At 44.5% G+C, this 16,566-nt stretch overlaps 1 protein-coding gene across 6 annotated transcripts in view; it reads right to left on the bottom strand.

Moving 5' to 3' along the window:
- The window catches only part of LOC139223488 (mitogen-activated protein kinase kinase kinase kinase 4-like), a 30,592-nt gene that overhangs the window by 11,949 nt on the left and 2,077 nt on the right, over nucleotides 1–16,566 (bottom strand). For all 6 annotated transcript variants that reach the window (XM_070855407.1, XM_070855408.1, XM_070855409.1 and 3 more), the window contains exons 3-14: nucleotides 7,500–7,556; nucleotides 3,853–3,978; nucleotides 3,635–3,745; nucleotides 3,453–3,543; nucleotides 3,015–3,145; nucleotides 2,826–2,880; nucleotides 2,633–2,711; nucleotides 1,345–1,520; nucleotides 1,112–1,184; nucleotides 780–990; nucleotides 516–677; nucleotides 190–276 (exon numbers count right to left, since the gene is read on the bottom strand). In XM_070855407.1, coding sequence (XP_070711508.1) covers nucleotides 190–276; nucleotides 516–677; nucleotides 780–990; nucleotides 1,112–1,184; nucleotides 1,345–1,520; nucleotides 2,633–2,711; nucleotides 2,826–2,880; nucleotides 3,015–3,145; nucleotides 3,453–3,543; nucleotides 3,635–3,745; nucleotides 3,853–3,978; nucleotides 7,500–7,556 — 1,359 coding nt within the window. The remainder of the gene's footprint in view (nucleotides 1–189; nucleotides 277–515; nucleotides 678–779; nucleotides 991–1,111; nucleotides 1,185–1,344; nucleotides 1,521–2,632; nucleotides 2,712–2,825; nucleotides 2,881–3,014; nucleotides 3,146–3,452; nucleotides 3,544–3,634; nucleotides 3,746–3,852; nucleotides 3,979–7,499; nucleotides 7,557–16,566) is intronic.

The raw sequence follows: 16,566 nt of genomic DNA, 5'->3' as shown, positions 1-16,566 counted from the left end.
TCAATCATTAGGCAAGTTACTGATGTGGTTCACTTTACAAATATAAGGTGAAATGTGATCAAAACGGATGATGTAAATGATGTTAGTTTAAATTTATGTAAGTATGAAAGACTACTGTTAGCTTAACTATAACTGGCAGCTGTTATAATAATATTCTGGAGTCACGTGTGGTGCATTTGTGTGACTGACCAGCAGCATGGCCTGTTCACGGAGCAGCTGCTCCTGCAGCATCTCCAGGTGCCTCTGCTCCTCCTCCAGCTGACGTCTGATGTACTCCTGTCAGTCAAAGCAAAGCAAAGCAGCCAAAGCAGGATGTTAGTGGGCATCCAAAGAGAGAAAATCAGGAGCGGATGTGCAGCTCGACATCCTCGTCGTCTGTGTGAGAACTGCACCTCCTTTGAATTATTAGTTTTGTAGCTTTAGCACAGCCGCAGCTTGTATTGTCTGCATTTTGGAACTCACTGACAGGAATGATCTCTTTCACCACGTCCTGGTGTGAGCGGACAGAAACTGACCTGTTCACGATCGTTCCTCCTCTTCTCGTCCTCGGCCCGCCGGCGCTCCTCTTCTTCTTTACGTCTGCGATCCATCTCTTCAACACGCCTCTTCTCCTCTTGCTCACGGCGACGCTGCTCTCGCTCCTGTTGCCTCCTCATCTCCCGATCACGTCGCTGTTGCTGTGGGGGCAGACGACAAAGAGATGTCAACATTTCTCAACAACAAGTGCAGTCTGCTCAGTCTCGTCTTTTGAGGAAAAAAAAAAAAAGAGATGATCCTACCTCTTCCAGGCGCCGCCTCTGCTCCTTCTGTTGCTCGATACGTTTCTGCCTCTCGGCCAGTAGTTGGCGCTTGTACTCCTCCTGCTCCCGGAGCTGCTGCTCCTGGAGAAGCTGCTGGCGACGGAGCGCCTCTGAACGCTCCTTGTTCTCCTGCTGCAGGCGGATAAAGTCGCGGCGCAGGGTTGACTCACCTGGCACATTGACAATGGAGCTGGAAGAAGGGAGGAAATGGAACATAAAGGTTAGGAGAGAGTCGCTGGGTTTAGTTTGTTACCCCTACTAACTAATAGGTACACCTGTTTTTAAGAAGTACTGTCACTACTAAACCATACCTGGGCTCTCCCTCCTGCTCTGGGGGATCCTCCTCTTCCTCCTCACTGCCACTGTACTCGTATTCTGTCTCATCTGTACAAGAAACCAATAACAAGTTAGCACCAGAACTCACCACAGCTGTAAACACACATGAGATTATCTATTACACAAAGTAAACCTTCCCAGGTGTTCTGTGACAGTAAAACAGCAAACAAACTAGCTGGAAAGTGAAGACACAGACAGCCAGACTCACCCTTCTCTCCCCTCTTCTTCTTGGTTCGGTCAATGTGGTCTTTGAGCTGAATGCGGACTTGCCTCTCGTTGGGCTGGTCTCGGATGAAGGGGTGCTTCAGCAGCTGCTCTGTCGGGGGGCGCTGCGTGTAGTTCTTAACTAGACAGCCCTCGATGAAACTAAAAAACTTTTTGGACCTGAGGGGATTGCAGAGGAAGAGTAGGGTAGAAGAGTCAACAGAGAGGAACAATGCAAGGCGGGGAGGTTGACACATATAAAGAGACAGTGGGTGCCAGACAAATATTTCAGCCGCAAAAAGATGGAGCACAACCAAGGATGCTAAATAAGACGGACATTTCTGCAAACAAGCTCTGATTCCAAATTACCCAACAGTCCTAACAACACTCCCTCCCTTCATGCCTCCGAAAACACTCCACAGAATAACAACAGCCTCTGGTTTCTCCGTGCAAATTGAGGTTTATAAGTGTGGACAGGCAGCATTGAACCTTTCATCACTTATATACCATGAAAACTCTGAAATATGGGACGCAGTACAATGAAATTATCATCACCACTGCACCTGCTGCCGCTAAGATGTGGGCTCATTTCACGTTCAATTAAACTACTCAAAACTTAGCAGGTAAACAATCCATCATTATTTTTTTTAACAGTGTTTTTATTATACTTTTAACTATGTTTGTTAATATTTCAGTTTCCAGTCTGGTGGAAGCAATTTATTAAAGGCACCATATTTTGTAGAACTTTTTAATAAGAATTTAAGACGTGTTATCTCTTCTCTCCATGACAGGGAGTGCTGCTTGCTTCCAGTTAAGTAGTGTTAAGTAATAATTTATAAAATAATCTATTATCTAGATAGGATCTACAGTAGTGTTGAAGCGGGTTCATATCACAGCTTCTGTTAAGAACAGATTCCTCTCAGCTCCAGTTCCAGCTAATAGAAAAAACAGTCAGAGCCTATAGTTTTTCCTGCAGTGCGTCCAGAGCGGCGCTGCAGTGAGAGGCCGAGCCTGCCAGAGCAGGTGTACCACAGATGTTCAGCTCAGCAGCACAGCACAGAAGAAAGGCCAAGCTCTGGATTCAAGCCTCTGTAGTTACCTCATCTGATGTCAGACCCACAGATAAAATCAAAATGCACAAGAGCACACATAAAGAGGCCAAGAGGGAGATCTATACATAAAAAGGTCCTTAAAAAACCTCTGTCCTGTGGTTTTATTAGGGTGAAAAGAGGAAGGAAACAATAGAAATACCCACACATGCAGAAAGAACATCCTTTCTGGGTGGTACTCACCATTTTTTAGATTTGAGCCTTGGAGGTGGGTTTCTTGGAATGAGGAAGAGTGCACGCATTGGGTGCATGTCACAAAGTGCTGGAAGAAGATCCACACACACAAAAATCAATAATAATAACAATTTAAGAGCCTGAACAAACAGAAAAATGCTCACATTTTTAAAAAAAAGAAAAGAAAAAAAAAGGTACTCACGTGGTGCCCCTTCAGCCATTTCAATAGCTGTGATACCACAAGACCACAGATCACTCTGCAGGAAAAGATGACGCCCATTAACCAAAACATGCTCAGACAAATCAAGGTGTTCACAGGTACAATACACCTGTTTCCCAGAGGTACGTAATGTTAGTTCATTCTGAGTGAGGCTTCTGCAGAGACTCTTACTCTGTAGTCGTATGTAGCGTCTGGGTTTTCGTCACAAGCAATGACCTCGGGGGCCATCCAATACGGGGTCCCAATGAAAGTGTTCCTCCTCCCCACGGTCCGATCCAGCTGGGCACTCACGCCAAAGTCAACTACAGGGAGTCATTAGAGGGAGCACAGTCAAAGGTGTTGTACATTCCACACTGGGGGCTTTAATCACTGTCATCACTGTTATTTTTACACTTGATAAGCCACAGCTGAAGCACTTAATTGCTATGCCAACAATTCATGTTTATAGTTGGCATCCGTAAGATTTTTCATGGAATTAAACCTCATTTTTGCTGCCATTTATGGTCGACATCTTTTCAGCAATAGACCTTCTATGTTTTGTGTACATAATTGCCTTTCTACGTAGTAGACAAAGACACCCACAATATGATAACCTGTGTGTGTACTCACCTAGTTTGACTTCAGCGTTCTCAGTTAACAGAACGTTCTGGCCCTTGATGTCCCGGTGGATGACATGGTGGGCGTGTAGGTGGGCCAGACCCTGAGGAGGAGAGAGAGACATGGGGCATGAGTGAGGAGACGAGACGAGACGAGGAGAGGAGAGGAGAGGAGAGGAGAGGAGAGGAGCTCACTCTGAGGATCTCTCTGGAGATGTAGGCAATCCAGTCTTCCTTCAGCTGATTTCCCTTGGTGTTCTTCACCAGGTCTGTGATTGAGCCAGCTCCGCAGAACTCCATCACCAACTAAAAAGCAAGTACAAAATATGAATCACCACAAGATTGTCCAGTACTATTTGACCAAAAAAATGGAAAAAGAAACTGATTAGTGGGGTTAGCAAAAAAAGACGTACCCATAGCTGGTCATCGTGTCCCGGGGGACTCTTCTTAATGAAAGCACCGTAGTAGGTGGCTATGTTTCGGTGATGGGAATACTTCTTCAGCATATTAATCTCCAGTTTAATTTCTTCCTCTTCATCCTAGACACACAAACACACACAAACACACGTTAGGTATAAAACGACAAGGGTGTTGATCCTTCCACTGACAATTCTTACAATAAACACTGTGCCCGCATCAGCTTTTAATCATCATTTGGAGTTGAATGTCATTTCACTTCAGATCCAAATCAATTCACGTCCATACATGGGGGTCGTAGAAAGGGTCGAGCAACGTGACAACGCCCTAGGATGGTTTTATTTCAGCCTGCCCAGGCCTTACTCATTGTGCTTCTAGGACTCAGCTATATAACAATGCAGTATGAGTCGTCCGTCTGCGGGCAAATGATTCCTTTGTTTACGGATTAATGATGCATGAGCGAGTCTCATTGTGAATTTATGTGTACACTAGTCATAATCGGTAATCCCTTGCACAAAAAAAACACTAGATATACATTAGATCGATGGCAAATCCCACACAAATATGCATTAGTCTGAGGCTGACATCATCCTGAGGTGTGAATCCTGCCCTCTCAAAACACAGTAAATATCATGCATACTTGTTGTAGGGTCACTTAATGTAGAAGTGATAAATCCGCAGGCTTTTCAAAATGAAATGCAGGGAATCAGATAGGCCCTTACAATAAAGAATGCAACAGGGAAATCAGTGCAGAGTTTAAAAATAGTTAAATCAACTGCCAGATGTTGCTCTGATGCAATGTTTAGTCTCTGTTGGAAATGGCCTTCAGTGCAAGTAACAGAAGCAAACCTGTCCAGTATCACATCATGAGAAGAAAGGTCACAGCTAGCTGCATTTCTAACTCCCTGCTTGCACCCGATTGCAACTTGACAGTGATTAACAGTGACAAACTAATTGAACACATGCAGGGAATCAGTATGCCGCGAGAGCTTTGCTTTATGGTTACATGGCCTCTCTTATAGAAAGTACAGTGGGAGGAGGGGGACAGAAACAAGAGGTGGGGGTGGCTGTACAGCACGGTCACTGCAAAATACAATGTGTGGGGCTTATAGTGCATCTTTACATACATTAACCGGGATCTTATTTCAGTTATCAGCAGGCTCCACAGCACCAAAATGTGACGCTAAGTGTGCAGTGCTGTAGCAAAATGGCAGTTGGCCGTCTATGCAGGCAGCCATACTGCTGCTGCATGACTCGTTTGAGTTGACGTAAGCCTTTCTGTTGTGTGCTCCCCCTCCCCCCATCTACCCCCCTGTCCCCCCACTCGTCTCTCTCTGCTGTGCAGCTGTTGGATTATCACACTCATGACAGTGAAAGCCTCGCCGCCACAAGTCAGGTGGTGAGGTGAGGGGAAAGACTGACACAATCATATGGTGATGTGTGTTAGACAGAGAGAGAGACACACAGACAGAAGAGAGAGAGAGACAGTGTTTAAAGATACAAAGTATGAATACTATATAAAATACACATTTTAAATGGTGGTTTCTTTAGAAATTAGGGTCTATCATTTGGGGGAAAAACTGTTTTCAAAATTTTACACCCACCACATAATAAGGCAGCTGTTGAAAACTACGCAATACATTTTGGGTTACGACAAAACCACAATTTAAAACGAAGCCAATATGATGCTTAAATGTAGCTACGCAAGAGTCACGTCTAACTCCTGTCATACCAGAGGACTGGAAATATGTAAGAAAATACAGACAACATAGAAAAAGGAATCCGTTTTAGCTTGAGAGGAGTGTATGATGGCACAGAAGAGGAGTGAAGGAGATTCTGGATTTGAGTATGTGGGTCAGAGTGATACTGGACAGGCCAGCGTGCCTGTGGATGGAGGAAGGAGTGCAGCATGGCTTTCACTAAACCATACAGACGATGATCCGGTAGCAGTTAGTCGATGACGACAACAATTTGAGTGTGATGAAGATACAAAGTCAAGTTTAGTCCAACACCTTAGTGGGTTGGCCACACGTGAGGTTTCTGCCAGATATTTTCTGAATTAATTGATTAATCATTGGGCGATAAAAGGTGACAAAATAGTGAAAAATTCAAATCACAGTTGCTAAAATTAAAAGGATCACAGTGTATACTAAGACAAAAGTGCAGTCACATCACATTAAACTGCGTCATTATCCATAAGCAACTGATGCCCTCAAATTACAGTCACACCGACTTAAAAATCAGTGAGGGAGGCCTGCCACTAAGTAAGCTTCATTAGTTTAATGATGAAGGCAATAGATGATGAATCATTCAACAGTGTGCAGGTAATAAAAGTCTGACTTATGATAGCTGTCTTGGAAATTTACTGCAGCACAAGCTAGTGTTCATGGCACACACCCCATATCAGTCAGTGTTATGGACAGTGCCAAGTACTGCAACTGCAGCACAAATTTTCAGGAACCGGTCTCGTGTCAGTAGGCACCTGCCTTGCGTGACAAACGATTTCCATTCAACAGAAGCCACTTCATGGCTAGAAGGCACACCTTCGCAGGAAATGGTTGAGAAATGTTCTCTATACCAGTTACACGTGGTAACAAAGTAGGCAAGTGTGTCACCAGTCACATAAGCTTATGTAAGGAGTGGCAGCAAGCAAGTCGGGGCAAACAGGCTGTCTGCTGCTGCGTCAGTAGCCTCTTTCAGGGATACCTTGATCACATTTTCACTGTACTTTTCAATAGCTAGCGCTCAATAGTGGTAAATGTGTCCTTATGAGGGTCGTAACGCATGGGTAAAATTTAGCCAATGACTTAAGACTTTGCTCCCTCGGGGATGATGAGGAACTCCAGGCAGTAAGTGCAACCCATTCACCAGTGAAGCCTGTTATTGGTGCGTGTGCGCGCGTGTGTACAGTTACACCCATATTCCTCCATCATTATCACGGCCGTGTGGGTGGTTGGCCCTGCTGGCCTTCCCTGCTACTCTGAAACCTTCTGCTTTGTGTTTCTGCGTATGTGCATGTGTGGTTGTGTGCGTTCCCTCATCTGCAGACAGGACCTCCCACAGCTGAGGGCAGCCTGCTGGCCGCCAAATGACGCACTTCACTCAATAAGCATCCTGTTGCCTCTACCCTTCCCCTGCTGTTTATTATGGTGGGGGGAGGACTCATTACAGAGCGTGGCATTTTCTCCTCGGTAACCTCAGAAACATTTAATCATCAGATCCAATAGATTGTCTACTGATTTTAATATTAACCAGACAATAACGGCAAAGACTCGAACACAGCCTAGTGTTCCCAAATAACATCTAATTTCCATGTTTGAGTACAGCTGATATGCTTAACCTTTTCCAGTACACAAACAATAATTTGTAATATAATGTGGGGAAAAAAACGTTCCTCTGGAGCATTTAACGTTTTCAAGTTGTGACAAAAAGCTCACACACACACCTGACATGACAAATCTGTAAATCTCTGCAAAGACAGCAATAACACAACACACATAGGTGTGCATGTGAGACCTCTGACTAGATGTGATTAAAATCAGGCTGAATTTATTTAGCCTGATTTTCTTTGTTACATCCTTGCATCAGGACTACTGCTCATGCTCGCACTGTGAAACTGAAACAATACGTTGCTCAGCCTTACCTCTGTGACGTCCATGACTTTGATGGCAGCCAGCTGTCCGGTCTTGACATGTCGTCCCTGTGAAGAGACAAAACAGGGGTGAGCATCCACACTCCGCTTGGCGAACTCATTGTACGCTTATCAGCCGTCGACTGCGTGATGATTAATGACCTACGGAAGTGTGTGCATGTGTGACTTACAGATCTTCAGAACTTAAACACATTGCTATAATTAGTCTTGGTCAGGCAAGTGAATACAAAATAAAACGCTGATTAATTTAACTATTGCCAGCTTACATTTCACATGGCAGACAACCAACAATTGTTTAATTGTTCCCATCATCAAAGATCATAATGTCAGTCTGAGCCCACAGTGTAAGGAAACCTACTATATACAGTACATACCACTGATGAGCATTTTACTCCCAGGCTATATAGTCCCAACATTCCCAGACTTCTCTGCTCTCCTAACACCATACTGCCACTCCTTACATAAACAAAGGACCGAAATAGAGGCCTCTATACAACCCCATCCTCCCACCCCCAACCCCATGAGGAGATAAAACATGGAACATTTTTAGGAGCTGACCCGACTGGGTATGGGTATTCCCCTTCTGACTCTTTAGGAACACACTGCTGCTGTGTCTCTGCCGGTCAGTGCAGCAACTGTATCGGGGCCGCAAATATCAATACACTGTACAAAATAACTAACTACGTGTGCGGCTGCACAGCAAAGACACATGCAAATGCAGAGTCACACCGACTCAGACAGACACATGAACGCCACTCCAACACCAACATCATCTTAGCCAGTGCATTCCATAGTCAATTGAAACTGTATGGATTATAACAATAAAAGCCATGCAGGCTTAGGGGCCCTCTCTTTTCACTGGGCAGGAGAGGGGGATGAGAGGGACACTTTACAATGCCTTTAATCCTCTCCACTTTGATCCCAGGGGTCGCCACTACAAAAACAACACTGATGCTGACATTATGGCTGTCGGCTCCCCGCGTACTAGCTGCTAGCGCTGATGCAGCCTGCTCTGCTGGGTTGAATGATCACAGGTGTTACCAAGAGGAGCTCGGGGGTCAGCCTCGCCCCAAAGGGCACTTGGACTGTTAGAATTTTCCGATAACTATACATATATCATTAGGCTGAAACAATTAATCAATAGATCAGTTAGTCAGTTAGTTCAACTGATCTGAAACCACTTTGATAATTAAATGTTTAAAGCAAGACAAATGAAAATATAAGCTCTTAAAAACTAAACATGTCTTTGCTAATATCTATATACTGAGGGGTTTTGCCTTTTTGTCCTTGCTCTGATATGATAATGTTAATTGGTAAATGGACTGCACTTGTACGGCGCCTTTCTGCTCTTTCCGACCACTCAAAGTGCTTTAACGCTACATTCACCCTTTCACATACCATACACTGATGGCAGGTTGCCAATCTGCAGCACACACACACACACACACACACACACACCAAAGTCAGCAAAATAACTGACTGCAGCATCTATCCATCTTCGGTTTGCCAACAGCAGAGCAGCAGCTGTAGCTCAGACTCACGTCGCTCCAGAGGCTGAATGCAGTGTCCTGCCCAAGAACACAAAAATCAAAATGCGGAATGGAGGAGCCAGGGATCAAATCAATCTTCTGATTGGTGGATGACACGCTCTTCCTCTGAGCCACAGCTGCTGCTGCTATGCTTTTAGCAAACTTAAGATAAACTTAGTTTGTTGACTTTATTTTCTGTTCATGGTCCCACGAAGCACATGTGCTTTCTGTGTGACTAGTGTCTAATTTGTGAGAGAGGATTGTAGGATATGGTGAGCATAATGTGAATCACCATTTTGTAACTACAAACGCTAAACAGAGAGTCAACACTGACTCATTACCACCACCTTTTCTGTTTTCTCTTAGGACAGGAGTGCACGCTGTTTAAAGCCCTCTAGCCTACACCCAGCACCAGGTGTGAACACTGCACCTGCAGATGTGGAATATAGAAGTAAATATTGGATGACTGGTCTTTCTTTGTCTTAAAAAAAGTTGGGCATTGAACAATCAAGACTGCTCTCCAGCAACCCTCTTCTTCTGGCGCTACCGCTCACTCAGAAATAAATGCTTTCTTGAGACAAAGCTTGTTTTGATCCAAGGATATAGTCACAGAGAGGTCGTCCAGATATTTGTGGGATACAGCTAACTTACTAACAGTGCCATTAATCTCTCTTTTTGGCTGCTAATAAACTGGAGCTGTTAATTCTTACAGTTTGATAGTTGACGGTTCCTAGATAAATGTGTGTAAACCTGAGACAGCCTAACACAAATGTCTGTTTACACTGGGTTCATTGATGATTAACAGATTTGCGGTTTGAAACAGATAGCGGGAGGTGAGGACATGACTGTCCAAAGTGGTTTTGCACACGATTCCTTCTCTGTGAGCCTGAAGAGTTTACGGTCACATAAACCCAAATGTCTCACAGCTTCTGGGTGGAGATAGGGTTATCTTGACCACAAGGTTATTGAATTTTGATGCCACAAAACAACTGGGTTACACAACATTAACACTTGAGTGATGAGATGAGTGCCTGGAGTTTCTTAGCATGTTTTTATCCCCTCATCCATTCATTGTCCTACTGAAGAAAACACTTAGTTTGGGATTAGCAATAAACTGCAATAGAAAACTACAAATTATGTCAACATAACATATGTTTTTGGTAAATTGATTGATGCTACCAAGTCTTCTCAATCTAACAAATCTATTAACAAGGTTACTCTAGGATGGACTGGCAAACAAAGGCACTGAGAGCGCCAAAACTATCATCTGATTCAGTACGTTTCTCAGCCACATATTCTCAACATAGCTGTAAATTAAGCAATACTATGATGGTGGATAAGGGCTATAAGTGATTTATAGTATTTTCATTTTCCATTAATTTGCAAGATATTTCCACAGTGAACAGATTAGTCATATGTTCCTCACTACGTCAAGAAGTGGAGACCTTTAAACTTCTTGTTTTGTCCGACATCGAGGCTGAAACTAGGTGATGTTTGGCATTTTAGTGTGAAAAATTCATATTTTGTGTGCTTCAAGTCCTGACCAAGTCTTTTTTATGTTGATTATTTAATACACTTTTGAATTATGGCAAAACGTGCTTTGTCTAGCATAATCATAGGGCATGAACAATGACTGACCAGGAATTTATCCGTGACAACCAGACTGAACAAATGCCTTAACTCTCGCAATACACTGGGGTTAAAGAGGGTCAAAGAGGTTTCATAATTCAAATCATTTGGCATCTGGTGCCGTGAAGAGGGAGCATTGTTAGGACCCTTATTTCTTAATTCCAATACAATCTCAGCAGTAGTACAGTAGTGCTTTCGTCATCCCATCAGAGCACGATCAGAACAACATGACTACATCTTCTGCTCTCTACTTTTACTGCCTGCTGTCCTATATAGAGCTGCAATTAGTGATTTATTTCATTACTGATTCACTCACTATGTTCTGACAATTTATAGTCAGAATTGAAATGTCCAAAAGTATTTTCAGTTTACAAGGATACTAAACAGAACTGCAGTAAATCATCACATTTTGAGAGGCAGGAAAAAGCAAACAATAAGCACGACCAACTAATTGATGATGGACTCGTCGCAGCTCTTCTCCTGTGGTTGGGCCCCTGTTACACAGACCCTTGAAAGAGGCATGGGTTGATCACAGGAGGGCTGCAGCTGGGCCCTACAGGGCCCCTCGAAGCAGCTAGCTAGGCGTGGCCGTGGAGGGGTTATCTGAGGCACTGAGATATCACTCAGCCCTCCCTGGCCTCCATCTCCTCCCATCGCAGCTTCTCTTAACCACGGCCAGATGTTCTGCTGGATTCTCTCCAGCTCAGCACTAAACCACTGACTGACTTATTGCCTTTAGAGCCAGAGACATTAAGTTAAAATCTACCCTAAAAACAAAATACACTATTCTATGAGGTCTCCATTAAGAATGCTGTGGAGAAAAACTCAGCCAGTGCTAGAACCTCAATAAGCTAACAGGCTGCTCTATTAAACTCAGCGCTGACACTGGGGGTTTATAGAATTTGAACTTTCCTGTTAAACAAGCATTATTTCATGAGCATGTGTAAACTAGAAACTGTGCCCCAAGTGCCAGTTAAAGAAAATAAACTTCAGGTGCTGTCACCATGTTTCACTTTTACTCTACATGTTTGTGTTTTTGGGTGGATTTTCACTTAACAGGAGGGAGCAGTAACGTTCAGCAGTATCGTTAGTGGTCTGCCCACAGAGTCGGTGTGGACAAAGGGGGAGTACTGCTTCCCACACACTTCTCCACAATGCTCGTATCCACTGCGTCCTGGTTTGCAACACAAAGAGCCTCTCCCTCTGTACACCGTTCACATTAATGCAAGATCAATCATACTTAACTATGTCAGTGCCGGCTGGCTTTCTAACCAGGTCAACCTACTGTTGTTCACCAACAGCACACACAACAGAGAGCTGAAACTGAGCGACACGCTTTCTAACTAGCTGTGTAGGTGCAAAACAAACTTGGTTTCATATTATTACTTGACACAGCGAGGGAGGGAGAGGACTGCTGGGTGCCGTGGTTCGGCTCTTCAAAAGGTCACTGGTGAGAGAGTGTGTGTGTGGTGGTACAGCTGTGGTAATGAGGGATGGATGACCCCCGCAGAGGGTCACGTGAAGATCTAAGGTGACATTTGAACTGGCAGCGTGAGTGGGCGGGTGGATGGAAGGTGATAAAGAGGCAGGTCACAACCTCCAGCTACCTTGGGCAGCAGATGCAGCGACACAAGCAGATTTCTATACTTGCTTATGTACATTGCCGTCCACAACACACAGCAGATGAATGCTGGGGAAAGAAATGATCAATCAGCAGTAAGCAGCAGCACATGACATCCAGGACTGGATGTCTTACCCCTGCCTCTGTATAATGCTGCTGCATACCAGCACACTGACCCAATTCTCACACACACACACACACACACACACACAGCCTTGGCCCTGGTGGCCCCTTTCCAGCACTCCCAAGACAAGTAAGGATGGAAGTGGCATAGACAAAAGAGCAAATGGTGATGAGACTGGATGGAGAATAAAAGACAGAAAGTGGCTGGAGGGATGAGGAGAGAGGCCGGGAAAAGAGAGAGATGACAACGCAATGAAACCAACAGAGTGTGTGAGTGGAATGAGCAAGCATGGCCAGAAAGCTGAATCAGAGTCTCTCGTTTGAGTCTCAAACAGGAGGCCAATGACGTGACTGTACGTCTATTGATCCCAGTGCAGTAGTTGGCTGCTGTACGGGATCAAAGCGCCTATACAGGAATTTAAAGTATTTCTCTTGAAGCGTGGAAAAGTTAAAAAGCAACAAAATGCTGTGGATTATAAATTATGGCCTCACTTGCTACTTTATGTTACTTGCAAAATTTTAAAAGCAAGAAAAGTGGCTAGTAGGGTCTCAATATGAGAAAATACTTGATATGATGTCATTAAAATAACTTGAGGATGACCGGTTGTCAGGTCTTAAAAAGACGTGAGAAAATCCTGTTTCTGATTTGGACTGAGGTGTTCCCATTAAACGAGAGGCTCCATTTGTCCCAACACATTAGCACATTAAAACAAGGAATTTCTTACGGAAACACGATCTTGACGAGAAAAGAGCTGTCAAGTAGAGGCACTGAAGAAAGACAAGCAAGAGACTGTCTCGTCTGCCAGCGCCTTTGTGTCTCATCTCAACACCACTCGGGTAATGAGGTTGCTCAATGAGCTACACAGACAGTGGGACGAACACACACACACACACACAGGGACACGGACAGACGGACACAGGGAGTTTTGTTCAGGCAGCGTGGCCAGTCAGGGGACGTAGCGGGTCTTGTGACACCCATTAGAGAGCGGGTCACTGTGGGGGAGATGGGGACAAAAGAGATGCACACTGTGTCAGCTGGGGAGGATGCAGAGTGTGTTTTTTTTTTTTTTAACTGTTTTAATTTGAAATGTTTCACACATGCCTTTCTGCTATTCAAAAAGAGCTTCAATGAATGTACTTGCTTGTCCCTGTGATAACACAGTGGAAGAAAGAGAGAGTGGCTGTGGCACGGTATGAAACTGTGCCCCAGTCAACTCCCCCTGACTGTGACCTAAAAGCTACACAGCCAATCAGCACCAAGGCTCCCAGGACCTTTACCAATGAGCCCTTTCATTAGGCAATCAGGCAGGCACAAGGTCGAGCAACGGCATCTAATCCACAGTTGTTTTTACATTTTCACTATCTCCGTTCATATTTTTAACGAGGTGGTGAATGTAGATTAAATATTTTCCCAGCTCACTGCCTTTAACCGTATAAAAACATTACATATTGCTAGTGACCAATACCGGATTCTTAAGAGCAACACTGATGATAATAATCTAGTATCAGTTAAGCTACACATCAAACTACTAGGACTGGCCTTGCTGCAGGTAGCGCAGGGGTCGGTGAGGATTAGAAGTCAGACAGCATCTCCCACCCCCCTCTATGGAGGTACCAACAAGGCATCGCTGATTTGAAGTGCAACCTGGGGCATCTTATCTTGTTTGTAGACTGCATCGTGTCTGCAAACAAATACAAAAACCCACAACTCTCCCATTCTTCATTTTTGACTAAACATTCAAAGCGCCTTGCCGCTTTGATCGCCAATAACCACTGCCCTGAGGTAAGCGCCAGTCTCGCCCGGCACCATATGGCACTGGTAGGCATTTAACAGATTGCACGAGACGCTCTGCTCCCTCCTCAGCAGCAGTTTCCACCCTTGTGCCCGTCAGGCATTGCTGGCCCCCTGATGACAGAGCTTCTTGTCCTCGGGGCAGGGGCGAGGCTGCCCCTAAGGGTGAAGGAGAAAACAAAGGAAGGAGATGGAGGACATTGCTGGGAAAAGAGGAGCTGCCGAGCTTCCAATATAAAGCCGAAGATGCTCTTGAATTTGCACGCCGGAGGCATATTTAGCAGATGATGTCACTGGAAGTCACGTAAGCCTGCATGAAAAGCCTGTTATGCGTTTAGTGCGTTTTCATGTTAAAAAATAAATCATCTTCTTGCTTAAGCCTTATATCAGTGAGTACTGGCATTGCACCAAATAGACCACCTGTCAATTCACCCTATATTTTAACCAGTGGATAAACACCCCCGCATGCACATGGAATAGGGAAATGACGGTATGAAAATAGTGGTGGGCACAGTCTTGGCACACCCTGTGGATGCATAGCAAGCAGGGAGGCAGGTCAGCAGGGGCTCCGGTGCCTCAGGCCTGACTATATATGGCCATTGTGTAGAGCAGAGGGAATCTTCCCTGCATACCACGCACAATTTGCGGAATCATGTCTTTCCCTATGTTATCGTTATGCCCTTTTCTTAAATTCCTATATCCAGAGTGAGCCACCTGAGATAGTTTACCGAGCCAGCTGGTTCAGTGCCAAATGATAAAGAGTGAAACGAGGAGAGCAACGCAGAGACGATCTCTTTGTGCTCGGATGAAACGCATTATTTTAAAATAACTAACTTGAGACCAGCTGTGTGTGCTGAACATATATAGGCTAACGTAATGCATCCAGAGAATGGGATTAAGTTCACCCTGCAACATCGTTTTACTGGTGACAAAAAAACCCTAAATACTCACTGATACAGGCTGCAGTGAACTGTCTCTGAGGCCTAGTTTCAAGCACAAGCATATGACTGCAGTGCTATTCAATGCAATTAATCACTTATGGTGATAATATTGTACACAAGTATGTTCAGTGTTTATATAGATCCAGGCTTCCGCTCCACTCAGCCAGCCGGCCAAAGCAAAATGAAGTGATTTAGAAGAGAGCTTTTTGGCTATAACGTAATTTTCATTATGGCTGTCCGTCAAAAACCTGCCCTGCTGCATTTTCAGAAGTTGAATATAATCTGGCAAATCTCCAGGGGCAATGGCTGCCCTCTTGGCAGAAAGTACGACTTAAGAGCCAGCAGCACAGCGTGGCCACAAGAACCATGACATGGCATTTCAGGTCTTACGGAACAGCTTGGTTCTTTAATTTTCTCCGTGTAGGGCAACACAGCAGAGATACGTGGATAGTTTTTTGTTTTTTTTAGGATCTGATCCTAGACCAGCAGTGACGGGTCTACAGCCATGTGTTGTAGAGGAATCAATGTTTTTGGAGTGTTAGATGTATAGAAACAAGCAGAACTTCAAGAACCAGTGAAAAGATTGTGTTCAAAGGACTACAAATCTGACCAGACATTCAAAACCTTCTGGTGCTTGACAGATGTGAGAGGCAGGGAAATCTACCATTACACTACCTCTGTGTACTGTTTTTAAAATCCTTTTCAAACAGGCAGCCATGCACCAAAACTACCCCGAGTATCAGTCAGCAAAACGCTCGCAAAGCAAATATTCTCTGTATTCTCACAGTGAGGACTTTCTGAAAGATAAAGCAAGAAAATACATGCAAAAACTGCACTAATACACTCAACACTTGTAGCGAAAACTAACTTTAAATTCTATGTTCATCGAGATTAGGCATTCTGCTCCCCATAGTCTGCCTTAAATGAGCAAAAAGCTGAGGAAAAATGTCTCAAAGGAATCAAAAGTCACCACAAATCAAAGAGTAAAGAAGCTTGGTCACATTGTGTTATCTAAAAGGGCCCTGCAATCTGTGACCAAGTGCTTGACAAAGCAGAAAAGGCCTCAGAGGGAGAAGAAACTCCACCCCGTTTTCAGTTGGGGGGCCTGTTGTGATTATTCAGTCGGTTGGGCGCTTGAAACCCTGCAGACAAACTCCTCCTTTCTGTGGATCTAACCGACTGAAGGACTGAGAGACCCAAAGAGTGAGGAGACAAACTCAGCTTTGTGAGAGCGGTGGGCAGGTTCTGTCTGGAACTGGACAGCTGCTCTTCTACTAGTTGCAGCCACCACCACCCCCCTCCCTCCCCTCACCCACCACCACCACCAGCAGCACTCTCCCAATGCACATGCTCACGGGCCACATGCTCATTCAACTGGTTAACATGACAGTCAATGCTCTGATCGACTGCTGACGGAAAGGAG

The sequence above is a fragment of the Pempheris klunzingeri genome, chromosome 24 (assembly GCF_042242105.1).
Source record: "Pempheris klunzingeri isolate RE-2024b chromosome 24, fPemKlu1.hap1, whole genome shotgun sequence".
Lineage (NCBI taxonomy): Eukaryota > Metazoa > Chordata > Actinopteri > Acropomatiformes > Pempheridae > Pempheris > Pempheris klunzingeri.
This window is presented reverse-complemented; position numbering and strand designations above follow the sequence as displayed.